The following is a 21,975-nucleotide window of genomic DNA, read 5'->3' on the forward strand; positions in this document are numbered from 1 at the left end:
AGAACTGTACGACGCTCAGAACAGCACGACTCTCCGCGCATAGAATGGTACCACTCTCCGAGCACAGAACGGTACGACGCTCAGAACAGCACGACTCTCCGCGCATAGAACGGTACGACGCTCCGCGCACAGAAGGGTACGACGCTCCGCGCACAGAAGGGTACGACGCTCCGCGCACAGAAGGGTACGACGCTCCGAGCACAGAACGGTACGACGCTCCGAGCACAGAACGGTACGACGCTCCGAGCACAGAACGGTACGACGCTCCGAGCACATAAGAATACGACGCTCCGAGCACATAAGGGTACGACGCTCCGTGCATATAAGGGTACGACGCTCAGAACAGCACGACTCTCCGCTCATAGAACGGTACCACTCTCCAAGCACAGAATGGTACGACGCTCAGAACAGCACGACTCTCCGAGCACAGAACAGTACGACGCTCAGAACAGCACGACTCTCCGCGCATAGAACGGTACGACGCTCTGCGCACAGAAGGGTACGACGCTCAGAACAGCACGACTCTCTGCACATAGAACTGTACGACGCTCAGAACAGCACGACTCTCCGCGCATAGAACGGTACCACTCTCCGAGCACAGAACGGTACGATGCTCAGAACAGCACGACTCTCCGCGCATAGAACGGTACGACGCTCCGCACACAGAAGGGTACGACGCTCCGAGCACAGAAGGGTACGACGCTCCGAGCACAGAAGGGTACGACGCTCCGAGCACAGAACGGTACGACGCTCCGAGCACAGAACGGTACGACGCTCCGAGCACAGAACGGTACGACGCTCCGAGCACAGAACGGTACGACGCTCCGAGCACATAAGCGTACGACGCTCCGAGCACATAAGGGTACGACGCTCTGTGCACATAAGGGTACGACGCTCCGCGCACAGAAGGGTACGACGCTCCACGCACAGAAGGGTACGACGCTGGCCATGGCGGCTGTAAGACGCGCTGTTCTCCTATCTTCTACCCGATGTTACACGGACGCTCCACTAACGGCGTCTCATCGGCCGATTGTGGATCCTGACCGACGTCCGGCCTCAAACACGGGGGGGAAGCTGAGGAACGGAAAGTTCTGTACTGTCATAATAAACTTTGCATTTCAATTCCTCAAGACTTTCAAGAACTCTGTTTGCTGTCAGCGAATGGAAACATTCTTTACTTCCTGCACGGACGGATACTTGTCTCAGCTGCGGGTTTGTTACAATTGTATCCAGCCACCACAACCCTCCATAAACAGCCTGGACCGACACACTGTAACGGACACCGGGCAGCTGCTGCTGATTCTTAGGATTGCTGCAATGGGCGATACTGTAACAAACCCTCAGCTGTGATGAGCATCAGACCAGGATCAGCGCTGGAAGTGATAGAATATCTGTCAGATCGGGGTCATACACTCATGTGTCACCATAGAAGAGGGGTAGGCTGTCCGATGGCGGCCCCCGGCTCGGCACAGCCGGACATCAGGCCTCCTCTGCCGCACGTGGGCAATCTTACTCTGAATGTCGGGGGCCTCGCCCGTCTCGAAGAAATCTTCCTCATGGTCGATGTCGGAGTATTTGTTGAGGGACCTCTTGTGGGCCAGCGTCAGCACCTCCTGGAGGATGTCCATCTTCCGCAGGATCTTGCACAGGCCATGGATCCTCATCGCCTCCTCGTGTTTTATCACGGCTTTCTTTAGGTGCGTTTTACCTGGCAGGACACAGACGGGTACATATGTATACACAGAACAGGGCGGGGGAGGGTACAGCGCAGGGCGCGGGGAGGGCACAGCACAGGGAGAGCACAGCACAGGGTGCAGCGCAGGGAGGGCACAGCACAGGGCAGGGAGAGGGAACAGCGCAGGGCAGGGAGAGGGAACAGCGCAGGGCAGGGAGAGGGAACAGCGCAGGGAGGGCACAGCACAGGGCAGGGAGAGGGAACAGAGCAGGGCGGGGAGAGGAAACAGAGCAGGGAGGGCCCAGCGCAGGGCGCGGGGAGGGCACAGCACAGGGAGGGCACAGCACAGGGCACTGGGAGGGCACAGCACAGGGCGGGGGGAGGGCACAGCGCAGGGCGGGGGAGGGCACAGCGCAGGGCGGGGGAGGGCACAGCGCAGGGTGGGGGCACAGCACAGGGCGGGGGGAGGAAACAGCGCAGGTCGGAGAGATGGAACAGCGTAGGGTGCAGGGAAGGCACAGCGCAGGGAGGGCACAGAGCAGGGTGGGGAGAGGGAAAAGTGCAGGGTGCAGGGAGGGCACAGCACAGGGAGGGCACAGCACAGGGAGCAGGGAGGGCACAGCACAGGGAGGGCACAGCACAGGGTGGGGGGAAGACAGCACAGAGCGCGGGGAGGGTACAGCATAGGGCACGTGGAGGGCACAGCACAGGGCGTGAGAGGAGGGCAAAGCACAGGTCGCAGCACAAGGTGAGAGGAGGGCACAGCACAGGGCGAGGGGTAGGGCACAGCACAGGGCGAGGGCACAGCAAACGGTGAGGGCACAGCATAGCGCTGGGGAAAGCACAGCACAGGATGAGGGGGGGAGACAGCACAGGGAGAGGGCACATCGCGGCGTGGGGCAGCGGCATCATATATTACCCAGCTTACGTCTCTCCTCTTGGTCCTGGAGCAGAAGGCTGATGGCGGCACCTTCTAGTGGCGAGACATGGAACTGCAAGAAAGTCTTCTCGTGTTCTATCAGCTCGAGGCCCGGAGCAGCTGAAACAAAACACAACAGCATGTAACGCACTCCATCCCCCGCACTACAGTATCGGAGCCCGAGGGCCCGGCCGAGGCCTCTATTATATAACAGGTGCAAGGAATTCACATAAACAGATTGCGGCTGATAATCTGGGATTTACCTGCAGTTCAAGATACTCAGAGCCCAGATCAGTAAATAATGAGGGTTATTGTTGCCTCCAATCAGTAATACAGCGGTCAGTGGTCTCTGGGTTAACCCCATCAATGCAGGACACAATTATTTCTCGATTACAAGCAGATGACGGTGAGAAGAATTACTATTCCCATGGTGGCCTTCACCCAAATGACTATAGAAAACTGAGGCAAAGGTTTTGTGATGCTCAGCTCCAAATCCTCTGCATAGAGAAGAATACATGAGATTCTGTCTGCAGCCACCTCTAGGGGGAGCTCCCTGTATACAGAGTGTCAGGACTCTGAACATTTTTTATTACCTTTTTGTGCATTACTGCCCTTTTCCACGATGGCGTCTTTGGTCTCATGTGCACTGTGTCTTCCTGCTATAAAACTCCACCCCAGCCTTCAGTCTGTGCTAGAGTATTCTGCCTTGCATCCAGCTCCTGACCTCTGATTACTCCCTGGCTATACACCTGCTCCTGTGAACCTGTGTGGTGATCCTGCTACTCTGTTCTGAGTTCCTGCTGCATACACCAGTTCCAGTAATCCTCCTTCATCTGCTGCTCGTGTTTGCTTCCATCTGCATTTGCTGGACATGTAAGCTGTTTCTGCTCTGCAAGAACCTGAGCTATTATCCAGACCTCCCTGGTTGAGCTAAGATATTATTTGAACTGCCTTACAAGCATATCTATCTGTGTCTGGACTAAGACAAGGACTTATTCGTGTCAAGTATCCTCAAGAATAACTGTGCTTCATAGACTTTCTGCGTGATTTCATTTTCCTCTGAAGTTTCCTATAGACTGCTGAGCTGTGTTTATTATTTGCACCAAGTGTTGTGGACTTGAGTTTCTCTCTGCACCTGTTTGAATCACCATGTGATAATATAGACTTTACCACTTATAAAACTGTGTCCTGTAGTTGTCTTGTTCCACGCAAAGAGTCTCCTGAGTTATCCCCTATAATTATTACAGGATACTCTAGCCTAAAAAAAAAAAAAAGGAGACTGCTGGAACAATGACTGCAGAGAGCAGATTAGAGCAGGTGTTTTCCATAATTAGATCACTGCAGAAAGATGTGGAAGGTCTGCAAAAGAAGTTTGGAAGCTTTGAACTCAATCAACAAGTGTTTGGACAGACTTTGCAGGACTTAAGCACCCGCATGGCAGCCCAGGAAAACAAACTTGCTGGCATAGAGTCCCAGTATGGACGGGCTTTTCAGGACATAAGCACGCAAATGGCTGCACAAGCGACTTTACCCTCTTGGCAACCGCCACCAGCTAGCCCACCTAAGTTGCCCCCATTCAGATTTAATGGTGATCGCGACAAATTTCGTGGCTTTGTGAATCAATGTATGCTATATCTTGATGTGCATGCTGACCATTTTCCTACTGATAGATCCAAAGTATTGTGTGTAATAATGCTACTGACCGCATGAGCGCTCGCCTGGGCGAATCCGATGATTGAGTCTCGTGACCCACGGTTAAATAACTTGGATGATTTCTTGGCCGCTATGGCATTAATGTTTGATGACCCTAATCACCGTGCAACCGCTGAATCTGCTTTATTATGTTTACGCCAGGCTAAACGTTCGGTTATTGAGTATGCCACTGAATTCAGGAGATTAGCGGTAGATACCAATTGGGTCAGTTATGCACAATTGCCTATTTTTAAAAGGGGTCTCTCTAGTATTGTAAGAGATGAACTAGCTTGCTCTGAGTCACCACAAGAGCTAGAGATATTTATACAGCATTGTGTGCGCATTGACATTCGCCTTACTGAGCGTAGGCAGGAGAAGTTTGCTGCATATAACCGTATTTCTAACTTTTCCCTTCCTTCCAAAGAGCCTGCAGGTAAAACATCTCGCGATGTAGAGGAGGTGCCCATGCAAATTGATTCCGTTCAGAGGCGCAAGATCAATGAGCGCCGGGAGCATCGCCTTCGTGAAAGTCTATGTTTCTACTGCGGCCAGTCTGACCACTTCTTGATCAATTGTCCTAAGTGTCCTAGACGGCCTAACAAGGTGCTAGCAGCAATAGGGGAGTATGACAACTGATGATGAATCTGACATCTCTGAATGTAGCCTGCCTTTAAACGCTGTATTCCATTCACTTTCTATGACTTCACCCCCCAAGGAGCTTAAGGAAAAGAACTCTCACTGTTCTCTCCCTATTAAGATCCTGTGTTCAGGACAGTGGATTTCCAGTGCAGCTATGATTGACTCTGGTGCAGGTGGCAATTTCATGGATATCGCATTTGGCAAGGAACATGGTATTGAAATTCAGCAAAGAACCTCTCCAATTACCATGGAAACAGTGGATGGGTCACCTTTGATCTCTGGGCCTGTGGATCAGGAGACCGTACCCCTTGAAATTTTGTTGGAGCCTAATCATCAGGAGCAACTTTCTTTCTTGCTAATTTCTTCTCCTCATTTTCCTGTGATTTTAGGCATTCTTTGGTTGCGTTCTCAGAACCCAATTATCAACTGGGAGACCATGGAGATTATCTTCCCAACAAGGAGCAACTCAGCGTTAACAGAAGCTGTCCCTGAGTCCACGGCTACGGAACCACATGTACAGGTATTTTCTTTACCTCCAGTATATAAAGAGTTCTCTGACATCTGTGGCAAGAAGAATGCAGATCAGCTTCCTCCACACAGGCATTATGACTGTCCCATTGAGCTGCTTCCTGGGGCAGCTATTCCTTTTGGTAACGTATACCCTTTGGCGGCACCTGAGCTTCAAGCCTTAAAAGAGTATATTGATGAAAATCTGGCCAAAGGCTTCATACGTCCTTCTTCCTCACCAGCAGGGGCACCTATCTTTTTTGTAAAGAAGAAGGATAGAACCCTGAGACCCTGTGTTTACTATCGGGAACTCAATAAGGTAACCGTACGAAACCGTTACTCTTTGCCTCTGATTCCCGAATTACTGGAAAGAGTCTGCCATGCTAAGGTGTTCTCTAAACTGGATCTTCGTGGGGCTTATAATTTGGTGCGTATTCGTCCAGGGGATGAGTGGAAGACAGCATTCAGATGCCGGTATGGACACTTTGAATATCTTGTGATGCCCTTCGGGCTTTGTAACGCCCCTGCAACATTTCAACACCTTGCTAATGACATTTTCAGAGATTTGTTGGACCAGTTTGTAGTGATCTATTTGGACGATATACTAATCTTTTCTGACTCTCTACAGGAACATGAAGAACATGTCAAAACTGTTTTAAGACGTCTGAAAGAGAACCATATGTATATTAAGCCGGAGAAATGCGAGTTCCATCGTTCTGAGATACAGTTCTTAGGTTATATCATCTCTCCCCAGGGGCTGAACATGGAATCTGGTAAGATTCAGGCTATCCTTGACTGGCCAGTACCCAAGAACGTTAAGGAGGTCCAACGTTTTATTGGTTTTGCAAATTTCTACAGACGCTTCATTCGAAATTTTTCTGATATTGTCCGTCCCATTACTTCCTTGACAAAGAAGGAAAAGCCCTTTAAGTGGTCATCACAGGCTCAAGAAGCTTTTGATCATCTTAAGATCTGTTTCACATCAGCACCGCTGTTGATACACCCAGATCCAACACTTTCTTTCATTGTGGAGGTGGACGCTTCTGATAATGCTTTGGGGGCTATTCTCTCCCAAAGAACTGGAGAGAAGGGTCTGCTACATCCTTGTGCTTTCTTTTCCCGTAGACTAACCTCAGCAGAGAAGAATTATGACGTGGGAGACAAGGAATTGCTGGCTATTATTGCGGCTTTCAAAGAATGGAGGCATCATCTGCAAGGAGCTGCACAACAGATCATAGTGCTAACTGACCATCGCAATTTAAAGTTCCTTAGATCCGCTAGATGTCTTTCTCCTCGACAGGCTCGTTGGAACTTATTTTTAAATCAATTTAACTTTGTTATCTCGTACCGTCCAGGTTCTCGTAATAGGAAGGCTGATGCTTTATCCCGAATCCATGCTGCGGATTCCGTACCTGGAGCCCCGTCCAAGACCATTCTATCTGATGCCAATTTCATCGGAGATATCCACGATCAGGACTTGTGGAAGGTGTGCAGGGAGGCCTATGACGGTGATGTATTTCTGGCCAACCCACCTGTGGATATTAATCTTGTCTTTAAGGGTGGCATGTGGTTCAGAGATCGACGTATCTACGTCCCTGAGGTCGTCCGTCTGCAGATCCTCAAGTTGGTACATGACTCCAAGTTGGCTGGTCACAGGGGGGTACAGAAGACACAAGAGTTCCTGAGCCGATTCTTCTGGTGGCTAACCTGCCTGAAGGATACCAAGGACTATGTTCTCTCTTGCGAGGTATGTGCTCGTTACAAGACTCCTCATGTGGCACCTACGGGTCTTCTACAACCATTACCTGTTCCGTCCCGCCCTTGGGGGTCTATATCAATGGACTTTATTGTGGAGCTGCCTACATCGGGGGGCATGAATACAATCATGGTGGTAGTTGATCGCCTGACTAAAGCTGCTCATTTTGTTCCACGCACCAGCCTCCCCTCTGCTAAAGATACAGTGAACTTGGTTATACAGAATGTCTTTCGGTTGCATGGGGTTCCGGATTAGATCATCTCTGACTGTGGAGTGCAGTTCACTTCAAGATTCTGGAAGGGGTTTTGCTCTGCACTCAATATTAATGTCTGTCTCTCTTCCGCTTACCATCCCCAGACAAATGGTCAGACTGAGCGTACCAACCAGACGCTGGAACAATATCTAAGATGCTATGTCAGCCATCTCCAGGATGATTGGTTGGAGTTGCTGCCATTAGCCGAATTTTCATATAACAATTCTCAGAGAGCCTCCACTAAATTTACACCTTTCTTTGTCAATCTGGGTTATCATCCGTGTATCTTACTTAGGTCTCCAATTAATTCTCCGGTTCCGGCAGTGGAGGAAAGGCTGACTGCGATGAGACAAAATCTGGAGGTTCTGAAGGAATCCCTGACCACAGCTCAAGAACGTTATAAGAGATCGGCTGATAGATTCCGTAAACCTGCACCCATGTTCAAGGTAGGAGATTCCGTGTGGTTATCAACTAAGAATCTGAAGTTAAACGTTCCTTCAGAAAAACTTGGACAGAAATTAATTGGCCCTTTCAAGATCAACGGTATTGTGAGCTCTGTGGCCTGCCGTCTGAAGCTGCCTAGGACAATGAAGGTACACCCAGTTTTTCATGTATCTTTACTAAAGCCCGTATCTCCTAATACCTTCCAGGGACGTGTTGTGCCACCTCCGCAGCCTGTGGTGATTGATGGGCAAGAACAATTTGTGGTGGAGGAAATTGTTGATTCCAGGATTCGCAGGAATCGGCTCCAATATCTGATAAGATGGCAGGGATATCCCCCTGAGGAAGAGTCTTGGGAACCTGTGGAAAACATCAATGCCCAACAGAAGATTTCTCGTTTTCATCAGAGACTCCCTGAGAAACCAGGTCCAGGATCGTCCTGACGCCACTTCTAAGGAGGGAGTAATGTCAGGACTCTGAACATTTTTTATTACCTTTTTGTGCATTACTGCTGTAATAATTATAGGGGATAACTCAGGAGACTCTTTGCGTGGAATAAGACAACTACAGGACACAGTTTTATAAGCGGTAAAGTCTATATTATCACACGGTGATTCAAACAGGTGCAGAGAGAAACTCAAGTCCACAACACTTGGTGTAAATAATAAACGCAGCTTAGCAACCTATAGGAAACTTCAGAGGAAAATACAATCAAGCAGAAAGTCTATAGAGCACAGTTATTCTTGAGGATACTTGACACGAATAAATCCTTGTCTTAGTCCAGACACAGATAGATATGCTTATTAGGCAGTTCAAATCATATCTTAGCTCAACCAGGGAGGCCTGGTTAATAGTCTCAGGTTATTGCAAAGCAGCAACAGCTTACATGACCAGCAAATGCAGATGGAAGAAAACACGAACAGCAGATGAAGGAGGATTACTGGAAACTTGTGTATGTAGCAGGAACTCAGAGCAGAGTAGCAGGATCTCCACACAGGTTCACAGGAGCAGGTATATAGCCAGGGAGTAATCAGAGGTCAGGAGCTGGATGCAAGGCAGAATACTCTAATTATTGATTCCAGGATTCGCAGGAATTGGCTCCAATATCTGATAAGATGGCAGGGAAATCCCCCTGAGGAAGACTCTTGGGAACCTGTGGAAAATATCAATGCCCAACAGAAGATTTCTCGTTTTCATCAGAGATTCCCTGAGAAACCAGGTCCAGGATCGTCCTGAGGCCGCTTCTAAGGAGGGAGTAATGTCAGGACTCTGAACATTTTTTACCTTTTTGTGCATTAGCGGATCTAAGGAACTCTAAATTGCGATGGTCAGTTAGCACTATGATCTGTTGTGCAGCTCCTTGCAGATCTTTGAAAGCCACAATAATAGCCAGCAATTCCTTGTCTCCCACGTCGTAATTCTTCTCTGCTGAGGTTAGTCTATGGGAAAAGAAAGCACAAGGATGTAGCAGACCCTTCTCTCCAGTTCTTTGGGAGAGAATAGCCCCCAAAGCATTATCAGAAGCGTCCACCTCCACAATGAAAGAAAGTGTTGGATCTGGGTGTATCAACAGCGGTGCTGATGTGAAACAGATCTTAAGCCAATCAAAAGCTTTTTGAGCCTGTGATGACCACTTAAAGGGCTTTTCCTTCTTTGTCAAGGAAGTAATGGGACGGACAATATCAGAAAAATTTCGAATGAAGCGTCTGTAGAAATTTGCAAAACCAATAAAACGTTGGACCTCCTTAACGTTCTTGGGTACCGGCCAGTCAAGGATAGCCTGAATCTTACCAGATTCCATGTTCAGCCCCTGGGGAGAGATGATATAACCTAAGAACTGTATCTCAGAACGATGGAACTCGCATTTCTCCGGCTTAATATACAGATGGTTCTCTTTCAGACGTCTTAAAACAGTTTTGACATGTTCTTCATGTTCCTGTAGAGAGTCAGAAAAGATTAGTATATCGTCCAAATAGATCACTACAAACTGGTCCAACAAATCTCTGAAAATGTCATTATCAAGGTGTTGAAATGTTGCAGGGGCGTTACAAAGCCCGAAGGGCATCACAAGATATTCAAAGTGTCCATACCGGCATCTGAATGCTGTCTTCCACTCATCCCCTGGACGAATACGCACCAAATTATAAGCCCCACGAAGATCCAGTTTAGAGAACACCTTAGCATGGCGGACTCTTTCCAGTAATTCGGGAATCAGAGGCAAAGGGTAACGGTTTCGTACGGTTACCTTATTGAGTTCTCGATAGTCAACACAGGGTCTCAGGGTCCCATCCTTCTTATTTACAAAAAAGATAGGTGCCCCTGCTGGTGAGGAAGAAGGACGTATGAAGCCTTTGGCCAGATTTTCATCAATATACTCTTTTAAAGCTTGAAGCTCAGGTGCCGCCAAAAGGTATACGTTACCAAAAGGAATGGCTGCCCCGGGAAGCAGCTCAATGGGACAGTCATAATGCCTGTGTGGAGGAAGCTGATCTGCATTCTTCTTGCCACAGATGTCAGAGAACTCTTTATAAGCTGGAGGTAAAGAAAATACCTGTACATGTGGTTCCGTAGCCGTGGACTCAGGGACAGCTTCTGTTAACGCTGAGTTGTTCCTTGTTGGGAAGATAATCTCCATGGTCTCCCAGTTGATAATTGGGTTCTGAGAACGCAACCAAGGAATGCCTAAAATCACAGGAAAATGAGAAGAAATTAGCAAGAAAGAAAGTTGCTCCTGATGATTAGGCTCCAACAAAATTTCAAGGGGTACGGTCTCCTGATCCACAGGCCCAGAGATTAAAGGTGACCCATCCACTGTTTTCATGGTAATTGGAGAGGCTCTTTGCTGAATTTTAATACCATGTTCCTTGGCAAATGCGATATCCATGAAATTGCCACCTGCACCAGAGTCAATCATAGCTGAACTGGAAATCCACTGTCCTGAACACATGATCTTAATAGGGAGAGAACAGTGAGAGTTCTTTTCCTTCAGCTCCTTGGGGGGTGAAGTCATAGAAAGTGAATGGAATACAGTGTTTAAAGGCAGGCTACATTCAGAGATGTCAGATTCATCATCACAGTTGTCATACTCCCCTACTGCTGCTAGCACCTTGTTAGGCCGTCTAGGACACTTAGGACAATTGATCAAGAAGTGGTCAGACTGGCCGCAGTAGAAACATAGACTTTCAGGAAGGCGATGCTCCCAGCGCTCATTGATCTCGTGCCTCTGAACGGAATCAATTTGCATGGGCACCTCCTCCACCTCCCGAGATGTTTTACTTGCAGGCTCTTTGGAAGGAAGGGAAAAGTTAGAAATACGGTTATATGCAGCAAATTTCTCCTGCCTACGCTCAGTAAGGCGAATGTCTATGCGCACACAATGCTGTTTAAATGTCTCTAGCTCTTGTGGTGACTCAGAGCGGGCTAGTTCATCTTTTACAATACTAGACAGACCCCTTTTAAAAATAGGCAATTGTGCATAACTGTCCCAATTGGTAATTGGTATCTACCACCAATCTCCTGAATTCACTGGCATACTCAATAACAGAACGTTTAGCCTGGCGTAAAGACAACAAAGCAGATTCAGCGGTTGCACGGCGATTAGGGTCATCAAACATTAATGCCATAGCGGCCAAGAAATCATCCAAGTCATTTAACCGTGGGTCACGAGACTCAATCATCGGATTCGCCCAGGCGAGCGCTCGTGAGGTCAATAGCATTATTGCACACAATACTTTGGATCTATCAGTAGGAAAACGGTCAGCATGCACATCAAGATATAGCATACATTGATTCACAAAGCCACGAAATTTGTTGCGATCACCATTAAATCTGAATGGGGGCAACTTAGGTGGGCTAGCTGGTGGCGGTTGCCCGAGGGTAAAGTCACTTGTGCAACTATTTGCGTGCTTATGTCCTGAAAAGCCCGTCCATACTGGGACTCTATGCCAGCAAGTTTGTTTTCCTGGGCTGCCATGCGGTTGCTCAAGTCCTGCAAAGTTTGTCCAAACACTTGTTGATTGAGTTCAAAGCTTCCAAACTTCTTTTGCAGACCTTCCACATCTTTCTGCAGTGATCTAATTATGGAAAACACCTGCTCTAATCTGCTCTCTGCAGTCATTGTTCCAGCAGTCTCCTTTTTTTTTTTAGGCTAGAGTATCCTGTAATAATTATAGGGGATAACTCAGGAGACTCTTTGCGTGGAACAAGACAACTACAGGACACAGTTTTATAAGTGGTAAAGTCTATATTATCACATGGTGATTCAAACAGGTGCAGAGAGAAACTCAAGTCCACAACACTTGGTGCAAATAATAAACGCAGCTTAGCAGTCTATAGGAAACTTCAGAGGAAAATGCAATCAAGCAGAAAGTCTATGAAGCACAGTTATTCTTGAGGATACTTGACACGAATAAATCCTTGTCTTAGTCCAGACACAGATAGATATGCTTATTAGGCAGTTCAAATAATATCTTAGCTCAACCAGGGAGGCCTGGTTCATAGTCTTAGGTTTTGCAGAGCAGAAACAGCTTACATGTCCAGCAAATGCAAATGGAAGTAACACGAGCAGCAGATGAAGGAGGATTACTGGAAACTTGTGTTTGTAGCAGGAACTCAGAGCAGAGTAGCAGGATCTCCACACAGGTTCACAGGAGCAGGTATATAGCCAGGAAGAAATCAGAGGTCAGGAGCTGGAAGCAAGGCAGAGTACTCTAGCACAGACTGAAGGCTGGGGTGGAGTTTTATAGCAGGAAGACACAGTGGACATGAGACCAAAGACGCCTGTTTGCAGTCACCACTAGGGGGAGCTCCGTGTATACAGAGACACATGATAAGATAGTGTCTGCAGCCACCACTAGGGGGGCTCTTTGTTCAGCCCTACTGCTGGGTGATTAGTTCTATGATGGGTCTGGATCTATGGATACTCACTGGAGAAGTCGCACAGGGCGCTGGCAGCGTGGTAATGGGACAGTGCTTTGAAATGTTCGGCTTTTACACGAACCATGGTCGTCCATGAGAATGGGACATAGTCTTTAACAGGTGGATGCATCATGGTTCTGTATACCAGGGTGTACACATCCTCAACCTGGACAGGAGAGAGATGACACAGAAGAATCCATGACCAGAGGTGGTCAGCAGCATAGGAGACCCTGAGAATTAGGGTAAAGGGGGCACTAGCAGAGGAGACCCTGAGAAGGGATGGGGTCCCTCTGCCTGACCGCCTCCAGTAGGGGGCACTCACGCTGGCCCTCCAGTAGGGGGCACTCACCCCGGCCGCCTCCAGTAGGGGGCACTCACCCCGGCCCTCCAGTAGGGGGCACTCACCCCGGCCCTCCAGTAGGGGGCACTCACCCCGGCCCTCCAGGAGGGGGCACTCACCCCGGCCCTCCAGGAGGGGGCACTCACCCTGGCCGCCTCCAGTAGGGGGCACTCACCCCGGCCCTCCAGTAGGGGGCACTCACCCCGGCCGCCTCCAGTAGGGGGCACTCACCCCGGCCGCCTCCAGTAGGGGGCACTCACCCTGGCCGCCTCAAGTAGGGGACACTCACCCTGGCCCTCCAGCAGGGGACACTCACCCTGGCCCTCCAGTAGGGGGCACTCACCCTGGCCGCCTCTTGTGCCATCTGGAGTTGGGAGATGAAGTTGTCCCGTGTGTTCTCCAGGACAAACTTCTCGAAGACACCCTCCTGCACCTGGGCCACCATAAGCCGCACCAGCATGTTCAGGGACGCCACGCTCATGTCCAGGCTCGGGGCGTTGGAGAAGTTTTCTTTTAAGAAGTTGAAGCATCCTGGGGGCGAGAACAGTCAGATGTTAAGAAACCCCTGTGCCCCAGGTGGAGACGCTGGCCCCCCGATCCAACACACAAGCCACGCACCCGCCGCCTTCTGAAAAGCATCGATGGCCGTGTTTACTCCCTGCAGCGACTGACGGTCCTGCCTCGCCCCGATCTGGGTGTACAGGGCTCCCATATTGAACAGCACGCTTCCCTTCTCAAAAGCCAGAGCCCGCTGGCAGGAAGGGACGCCCGTCAGAGAGTCGTACCTGCAGATAAACGCCAGCGGTTACACACGGAGACCCTGCAACTCTCGCTGTGAGTGGTGCACAGACCGCTCCTGCCATATAGCCCTCTGCACACTGACAGACCAGGACCGGCGCTGACCCGGATCGCTCTGATCGCCAACATTATACTGACCAGTGGAAGAAGACGCCCAGGGAGCGGTGCGGGGGAAAGAAGCGCTGCTCCAGGAAGTGCAGCTGGTTGTAGTACTCCATGAGCAGCTCCAGGCCGGACTCACTGCGACTCGGGGTCCTCATCGCCTACAGAACAGGGGGACGTCAGAGTTATAAGTGCAGCTCTGGAGGTGACTGGAGGATAGGACCCGATGTAACAGCAGAATAGTGACTGCAGATCTGGAAGTGACTGGAGGATAAGACACGATGTAACAGCGGAATAGTGAGTGCAGCTCTGGAGGTGACTGGAGGATAAGACATGATGTAACTGCAGAATAGTGAGTGCAGCTCTGGAGGTGACTAGAGGATAAGACACGATGTAACAGCAGAATAGTGAGTGCAGCTCTGGAGGTGACTGGAGGACAGGTGCCCACAATCAGTCACACCCTGCTAGGAGCAGCACCTGTCTTGTGAGCTCCAGCACTTCCAGCAGGAGGCTCAGAGTCTGCCTCTCTTCTCCCCAGGGAGAGGCAGGCTTCCTGGGAGGCCGGCATGGCTTCTGTTCCCCGGTCTGTGCCGGTGGGGGACAGAGAGCAGCAGCAGCAACTGGCCCAAGAGGGACTGAGGAGGTCGGGACGGGTGAGAAGAACCATACCCACCTACTCCAACCCTGAGACAGCTCATCGTCCGCCCAGAGAGGGAGACAGGGGCACCCCAGGCCCCAGGAAGGAGAACCCAGGAACATCCTGGGGGGAGAAGAGCTCCGGCGAGTCCACGAGTACCTTCTCCTCCCGAGTGGTGGCCATGCTACGTGAGTACGAGGACGCCGGCAAAGCACTGACCGGGCGGAAGGAGGAGCTGCGGGTGGCTCGGGTCCTGAACACCCGAGCCTCTAACAAAGAGAAACCTGTGACCTCCCAGAGGTTCAGAGCCCTCAGAGATGAGGTGGCCCGGTTAGTGCTCCTCCGGGAGGGGACTGAGAAAAGTGCAGGTCCCTTCCTGGAGAGGTTTAAGAACCAGCGGCGGTTCTCAGAAATGAAGGGGTTAAATACCTCAGGAGAGCCGCCAGCCGGCGTCCTAAGCGACGAGGAGGAGGAGGAGGCTGATGTGGTTGTGACTGGAGTCCTACAAGCTGGAACCAGCCGGGAGAGTGAGTCGCAGAGCCAACAACAGGGAAGCGGCCTCCCGGCACGGCAGAGGACTCCGACAGCACAGGCTGGAGTGTCAGCGGAGGAAGAGGAGGAGGGCGGTCTGCTACAGGAGATCAGAGAGCTGGAGTCTTCAGTAAACCTGGACCGCTTTTCCTTTGGTGAGGACGAGCCAGCAGAGGAAACAAAGAAGAGGAAGAAGACAACGAAGGAGACCGCACGGGAGGTGGTGAGTTACAGATATGTACTGATGGATGATGTTACACCTACCACCTCCTGTGTAAACCCCACCAAACCTAAAGGCACGGGCTCTGCAGTGGGTCCGGGGCATAGGCAAGGTGGGGAGAGGAGGAGGACGTCCGGCGGTGCTGCCGTCTGTGCGGGGAACAGTGCAGGGGGCGAGGCTGTGGAGATACTCACGGCGCCGGACATAGGGGACCCCGAGGAGTTTCCCTCCCTGCCCTCTGCGGCTAAGCTGGTTATCACCGGGGCTGAGGGGAGCGAGGGGGATGTCCACGCCGTTGTAAAAGGGGGACGGTGTGGGCAGACTCCATCCCTGCTCACTACGGCTGAGCCGGCCAACGCCGGGGCTGTGGGGGGAAGGTCCGAGAAACTTGGTGCGGCGAAAGGGGGGCGCACTGTTGTGACAGGGGCGCAGTGCGCAACAGAGGAGAGGCACGCGGGTGCGACAGGAGAGCAGCGAGTCCAAAATAGAAAAAAAAGCAGGAAAAATCAGCTGCAGGGAACACTGGGCGCCCTGCAGTGACAGGAGGACAGAGTGCTCCAGCACCCAAACGTGACACCAGGACCCCGAAGTCTGTGGGTGCGGGGCAGGCGGCGCCCCCCAACAAGCAGCGGGCCCAGAATAATAAAATACAAACTGCTGCAGTAGGGGGGCAAGGAGCTCCAGAGAAACAACAAAACACCAATGAAGGGAAAACGGGTGTGGTGCTGCACCCCTCCCCCGGTCCAGCAGGTGTGAGTGCAGAGAAGCCAGACACAAGTGAGGAAGGAATGGATGTTACTGTGGAAGGTGCAGAGAACACTGGGAAAAATGGTGGTGACAATACTGGTAATAAAGTGACGGGAAGTGGTGACAGTGGTAAGGGGAATGATGGGAGTAGTAGTGGAGTGAATGGTGGGAGTAGTGGTGGAGTGAATGATGGGAGTAGTGGTGGAGGGAATGGTGGGAGTAGTGGTGGAGGGAATGGTGGGAGTAGTGGTGGAGTGAATGGTGGGAGTAGTGGTGGAGTGAATGGTGGGAGTAGTGGTGGAGTGAATGGTGGGAGTAGTGGTGGAGTGAATGGTGGGAGTAGTGGTGGAGTGAATGGTGGGAGTAGTGGTGGAGTGAATGATGGGAGTAGTGGTGGAGTAAATGATGGGAGTAGTGGTGGAGTGAATGATGGGAGTAGTGACGTTGCCAATGATGGGAGTAGTGGCGGAGTGAATGAGGAGAGCTTTACTGGTGTTGGTGGAGGGGAAGCAGGTAGTGGTCCCGCTGCCCCCCCAGCGGTGGCGGGGTCTTCAGCCCCAAGCTATTCAGGAGCTGTCACTGCTGGGGGTAGTGGTGCGCCCTTGTCTGGTGACCCTGAGGATGGTGACTTGCAACAGCGCTTCCTGGACGCCCTGAGGAAAGGGGAGAGTTCTATCAATGTAGAGGGGAGGGAGGTTGATCTGTCTTTCTGGATAGAGAGACACGGTCTTTCCGCCTTCCGAGATAGAGGGGCAGAGACTGTCTGGTCTCTGCCGACACCGGGGCAGAGGAGCAACCGTAGGGACGTGGCCCGTCTCCAGTGGGTAAGCAAGGATGCCTGTCCTGATCGGTCAAAGGTTGCTGAGCTCCTGCTGGGGATGGGCTTCGTGGCATATGACATCTTCGCCTTGATCCATCCCTATGGGACCTCCTACTTCGATGTCAGCTTCATGAGACCGGAGGGCCTTGAGCTTTTCTGGTCTCGCCATGAGCTGGCTCGGGGTTGCCCCGAATGGCAGGGTTTCCACACTGTAGCAATATCCCGCCAGAATTCGGTCAGGAAGGTGACCGTTTTGACCAGTAACGAGTCACTTTCCTGTGTCGACATCTCCACATGGGTTGGACGATACGGCGACATCGTCGGTATTCCTGAAAAGACCCTCGACGAGCATGGTATCTGGTCAGGAGCCTGGACCTTCATGGTGAAATTGAAGGTTTCAGGAAACACCGTTACCCATATCCCTTCCTCAACATTTTTGGGGAGGGACAGGATCTTGATTTTCTACCGAGGGCAGCCTAAGGTCTGTCACAGGTGCGGCAGCCCCACACACTTCAGTGCGCAGTGTACCACCCAGAAATGCGCACTGTGTGGGGACCTCGGCCATCTTGCTGCTACCTGTGGCAGGATTAGGTGTAACTTGTGTGGTGACCTCGGTCACCCGTTCAGTCGCTGTCCGCGTTCCTTTGCCAATGCGGTCCTGAAAGCGGCGAGTGCGGGACAGGCGAAAACCGGGACTAATCTCGCCGGTGAAGGGACCAGTAGAGGCGGAGGAGGCAGGGAACCGGTGAGGAGCAGGCTGCCGCCATCCAATATCAGGCGGCAGGAGCAGCGCCATGGGAACAGGGGGCAGGGAGTAATGACCCTAAACTCTGACCCGGGTGCTTCACTTGCAGCTGAGGATCCTAAAGACGGCGAATTGAATGAGGAAGTCAAGAGACTTGAAAGGGAGGAGCAAAAGGATGCCATGTCTGCCCAGGAACCTTCATCCGGTGACAGTCTGGATGAGGGAGAGGGGGAGTGGTCACAGCAAAAGAAAAAGGGTAACAGGAAAACAACTAAGGATAAGAGGGGGTCCGGGCCTCGAGCCTCCTCCTTGGAGTGCGACCCCTCTGACTCCGTAGTCCTGATACAGGTGCCATTGGAAGGTCCAGCCGCCCCCCCTCTGGTGGATCTCTCTAACCGGTTCCGGGTCCTCCAGGACTCCCCTCCAGAGGGGGGCGATGGGGACCCGGGGCCGGAGGTTGCGGACAACGTTGTTGGGGCTCAGGAGGTCGCTGGGTCTTCTTCTCAGGGGGCAAATACAAAGCCTTCTGGGGGGGGACTAACTCAGGACCACCAGACAAGGGCCAGAGTGTATGTAAGGAGAGAATGGATGAGTCTGTTTGTCTTAAGCGCACTAAAAACTCATCATTGTCAGAGGAAGAGGGTGAATCTGTTGGGGGTGGGAAGAAAAAGGCTATCTAATTCAATCAATCATGATGGTGGCACCCACCCCGTTGACACTGGCAACCATTAATGTTGCCAGCATAAAGTCAGATGCGGCAAGGTACACGGCCTTTCATTTTCTCGGCCAACTTGACGCCGACATTTTGTTTTTGCAGGAGACCAGGTTGACCGACCTATCAACCATGCATAAAGCAAGGCGGGAGTGGAGGACGGGCCCTCCTACTGGTCTCTTGCGGCCGAGCCGTATAGCGGGGTGGCGGTCCTTTTTTAAGACCGCAGCAGTGTAATGCAGACGATTGATCGAGTTAGAAATGGGGAGATGCTTGATCCTAGATGTCTCCATGGGGGGACAGGAGCTTCGGCTCATTAACATCTACGGTCCCCAGTCCAAGTGGGACCGCAAGTGTCTCTTCATGAAGATCAAACCTTACTTATTTTCGAGTCGGCAGGTGGTCTTTGGAGGGGATTTCAACAACGTCACGAGACCGTGATAGAGGAAGTTCCGAAGACCGGCTGGCTTACGATTGCGTCGCGCCAAATAGGATAGTAAGTGAGGCACGCCTGGTGGATGTCCACATCCGGCACAACACAGGCCACGCGGGGTTCACCTTTTTTAGAGGTAGTCAGTGCAGGTCTAGATTAGACAGGTTTTATTTGAAGGAGGAGGCCGTTTCCTCGCCGTTGTCGGTTGTGGAGGTGGAATTCTCCGATCACTGTTTGATTATGTTTTCTCTGAGCGTTACAGAGACTCCTCGGATGGGAAGAGGTTATTGGAAGCTGAATTCGTCACTCCCTGAGGAAGAAGCTGTAAGACGGTCCTTTGAGGAATTTCTTCAGAGCCAGGTACCGCTGCTGGGCCTAAGTAACACTAAGTCTGAGTGGTGGGAGATGTTCAAACATCGGGTGGCGAGATTCTTCCGGCAACTCTCGAACCTCAGAAGCCTGAACCGGGATCGCCTGTATCAGAGCCTGAGGAGGAAACTCGAGCATCTTGTCTCGACTGGGGGTAGCCGCGAGGCGATCTCCAGTGTGAAATCCTTGCTAAAGAGGTGTCAGTACGATAGGCACGCATCTTTGGTTTTTGAGAGGGACTACGGGAAGTACTACTCGCCCGACCCTTACAGAAGCTGCAAGATGTCAGTGAATAGTAAGATAGTGACAGGGCTGATGGACAGTACGGGATTCCTGAGAAGGTCCAGATCAGGGATCTTGGAGGTCGTCAGTTCATACTACTCGCACCTCTTGGGAAGGAAGGAATTGGATCGTGACAGGATGTCGGCTTTCCTGGCTGAAGCTGTTCCTGAGCCAGGGGCTGACCTCTCGCTGGGCGGTTTGGCAGAAGCGATCAAAGAAGAGGAAGTGAGACTGGCGATCGATGGGCTCCGGCCCAAAAAAAATCGCCAGGTCCGGATGGCTTAACATCCGAGTTCTTTAAGACCTTTAGGGACTCCTTGGTCCCCCTCTTGACTCAGGTGTTTAATGAGTGTCTCTCCTCGGGCACTCTGCCGAGATCATTAAGGAGGTCGGCTTTGATCATTTTGTCAAAGGGTAAGGATCCGTCACGCATTGAAAATTGGCGTCCCATATCACTTCTCAATGTGGACAGGAAGGTTTTGGCTAAGATACTCTTCAACAGGCTGGTGAAGTTTGCACCGCGGCTCCTTTTGGAGGCCCAGTACTGTTGCGTTCCTGGCCGTAGCACTTTCAGTGCTGTTCTGGGTGTCCGAGAGGCCGTGGAGCGGGGCAGGGCGGGCCTTTGGAAGGGGTTCTTGCTGACCCTGGGTCAGGCAAAAGCCTTTGATCGGGTCGACCACGAGTACCTCTGGTCCACTCTTTTGAGGTATGGTCTGCCTGGAGGGTTTGTGGACTGGCTTAAGACCTTGTACGCAGGGGCTGAGACTTTCCCTCTGGTAAACGGGTGGATTGGACAACCTTTAGGGGTGGGATCTGGTGTCCGCCAGGGCTGCCCTCTTAGCCCTTTGCTTTACGCGTTTGCGATCGATCCCTTCCTCAGAAGGGTTGATTGTGGACCGTTGGCGGGGGTGGGGATGGGCGGTTTGGCGCCAGAGGCTATCCTGAGGGTAGTGGCCTACGCGGACGACGTTACCGTTTTTGTTTCTTCGCAAGAGGAGGCGATGGTGGTGATGTCAGAAGTGGAGAGCTACTCGGAGGCATCCGGGTCCAAGGTCAACCAGGACAAGTGTGAGAGTCTCTGGCTGGGAGGCGAGGATCCCACGTTTGATCTTCTGGACACTCTCCCTGAACCCCAAGAACATGCGAAAGTCCTAGGCATCGAACTTGGCCAGGGTGATTACCCCACGAAAAACTGGGAAGGCAGAATCAAAGGTGTCGCCCAAAGAGTGGACCAATGGAAGGGTTGGTCTTTGACCCTGAGGGAAAGGGTTGACCTGTGCAAAGCTTTCCTGCTCCCCTTGCTAATCTACCTGGGCAGCGTCTATGTCTTGCCGGAGCCTCTCTGGACACGGGTCTACAGTCTGTTCTTCCAGATGTTATGGGGGAATAGACTAAACCTAGTCAAACGGGAGGTCACTTATTGCACGAGGAGACTAGGGGGGTTGAATATGGTAAACCCCGTGGTGTTCCTAGTGAACACCTTTTTGAAAGTTAACGTGGCAAACCTCTGGAAAGAGAGGTCTCCTCCGTGGGTATTCTCCTGCAAGGGATGGTTTCAGCCTTTCTTCCAGGAATGGGAGACGGGGAAGATTGAAGGATCTTCGCACACCGCACGGGCATCTCCCGGCTTATGTTACCCCGGTTCTGAAGATGATGCGCCGGTGGGGTCTGGGAATGTGAGGTCCCTCCCGAGGAAACTCCTCGACATGCGGGTCTTGCTTTCACATTTTCAGAGGCCATTGGTCCTCAAGGACTGCCCGAGTCGGGATCTAGAGGTTGGGTTAAGTTTGTTAAATTCTAGCAGGATCCCCAAGAAGTATTGGGACTTGACTTGGCGCTGCTTCCAAGGTAAGTTGTATGTGAGGGACAATTTGAAGCACAGGAGCTCCGTGGACAGGAATTGTCCCCGTGAGGCTTGCGCTACCATGCTGGAAAGCATGGAGCACTTTCTGCTTCATTGTCCCTTTAATACAGAGGTGTACAACAGGGTGGGCGCTTCCATTGGTTGGCCGCGGCTGGCCACTCTGTCCTATGCCGAGTGGGCCTATGGAGCGTTCAGAGACCTCGGGAGAAGGGACCGAGCCACTTTATTCTTAGTCAGCGCAGTGGTCAGGTACTTCACGTGGAACGCACGAGTTTTAGTTACGACGCAGAGTAAAATCCTCCGTGTAGATGAAGTTTGTAGCAGCATCCTAGGTGCCCTGGTGAAGGTGCGTTCTCTGGAGTGCGAAAGACTGGGTGCCCGGAGGGCGGCCCATCTCTGGAGGGGTTTCTCGTTCGGGGTGCCTTAGTCCGTTAGCGCTCCTATATCCTGGTGGTGGGCTGATGTCTTTACACCCTAGATTTTTGTTTTGTATTTCTGTTCCCTGAATAGAAGGTTTGCAGGCATCGAACTTGAGCCTTGGGTGGTGAGTATGTAGGTTGTGTTCTGTGATGTTGG

The 21,975-nt window shown here is 51.6% G+C and overlaps 1 protein-coding gene across 3 annotated transcripts in view; it reads right to left on the reverse strand.

The window, feature by feature from the left end:
- RHPN1 (rhophilin Rho GTPase binding protein 1) overlaps nucleotides 1–21,975 on the reverse strand; it is a 57,594-nt gene that overhangs the window by 7,402 nt on the left and 28,217 nt on the right. For all 3 annotated transcript variants that reach the window (XM_077271376.1, XM_077271375.1, XM_077271377.1), the window contains 6 exons: nucleotides 14,076–14,200; nucleotides 13,758–13,924; nucleotides 13,483–13,670; nucleotides 12,809–12,965; nucleotides 2,595–2,714; nucleotides 1,514–1,708 (listed from right to left, as the gene is read on the reverse strand). In XM_077271376.1, coding sequence (XP_077127491.1) covers nucleotides 1,514–1,708; nucleotides 2,595–2,714; nucleotides 12,809–12,965; nucleotides 13,483–13,670; nucleotides 13,758–13,924; nucleotides 14,076–14,200 — 952 coding nt within the window. The remainder of the gene's footprint in view (nucleotides 1–1,513; nucleotides 1,709–2,594; nucleotides 2,715–12,808; nucleotides 12,966–13,482; nucleotides 13,671–13,757; nucleotides 13,925–14,075; nucleotides 14,201–21,975) is intronic.

Source organism: Ranitomeya variabilis, chromosome 6 (assembly GCF_051348905.1).
Source record: "Ranitomeya variabilis isolate aRanVar5 chromosome 6, aRanVar5.hap1, whole genome shotgun sequence".
Classification (NCBI taxonomy): domain Eukaryota; kingdom Metazoa; phylum Chordata; class Amphibia; order Anura; family Dendrobatidae; genus Ranitomeya; species Ranitomeya variabilis.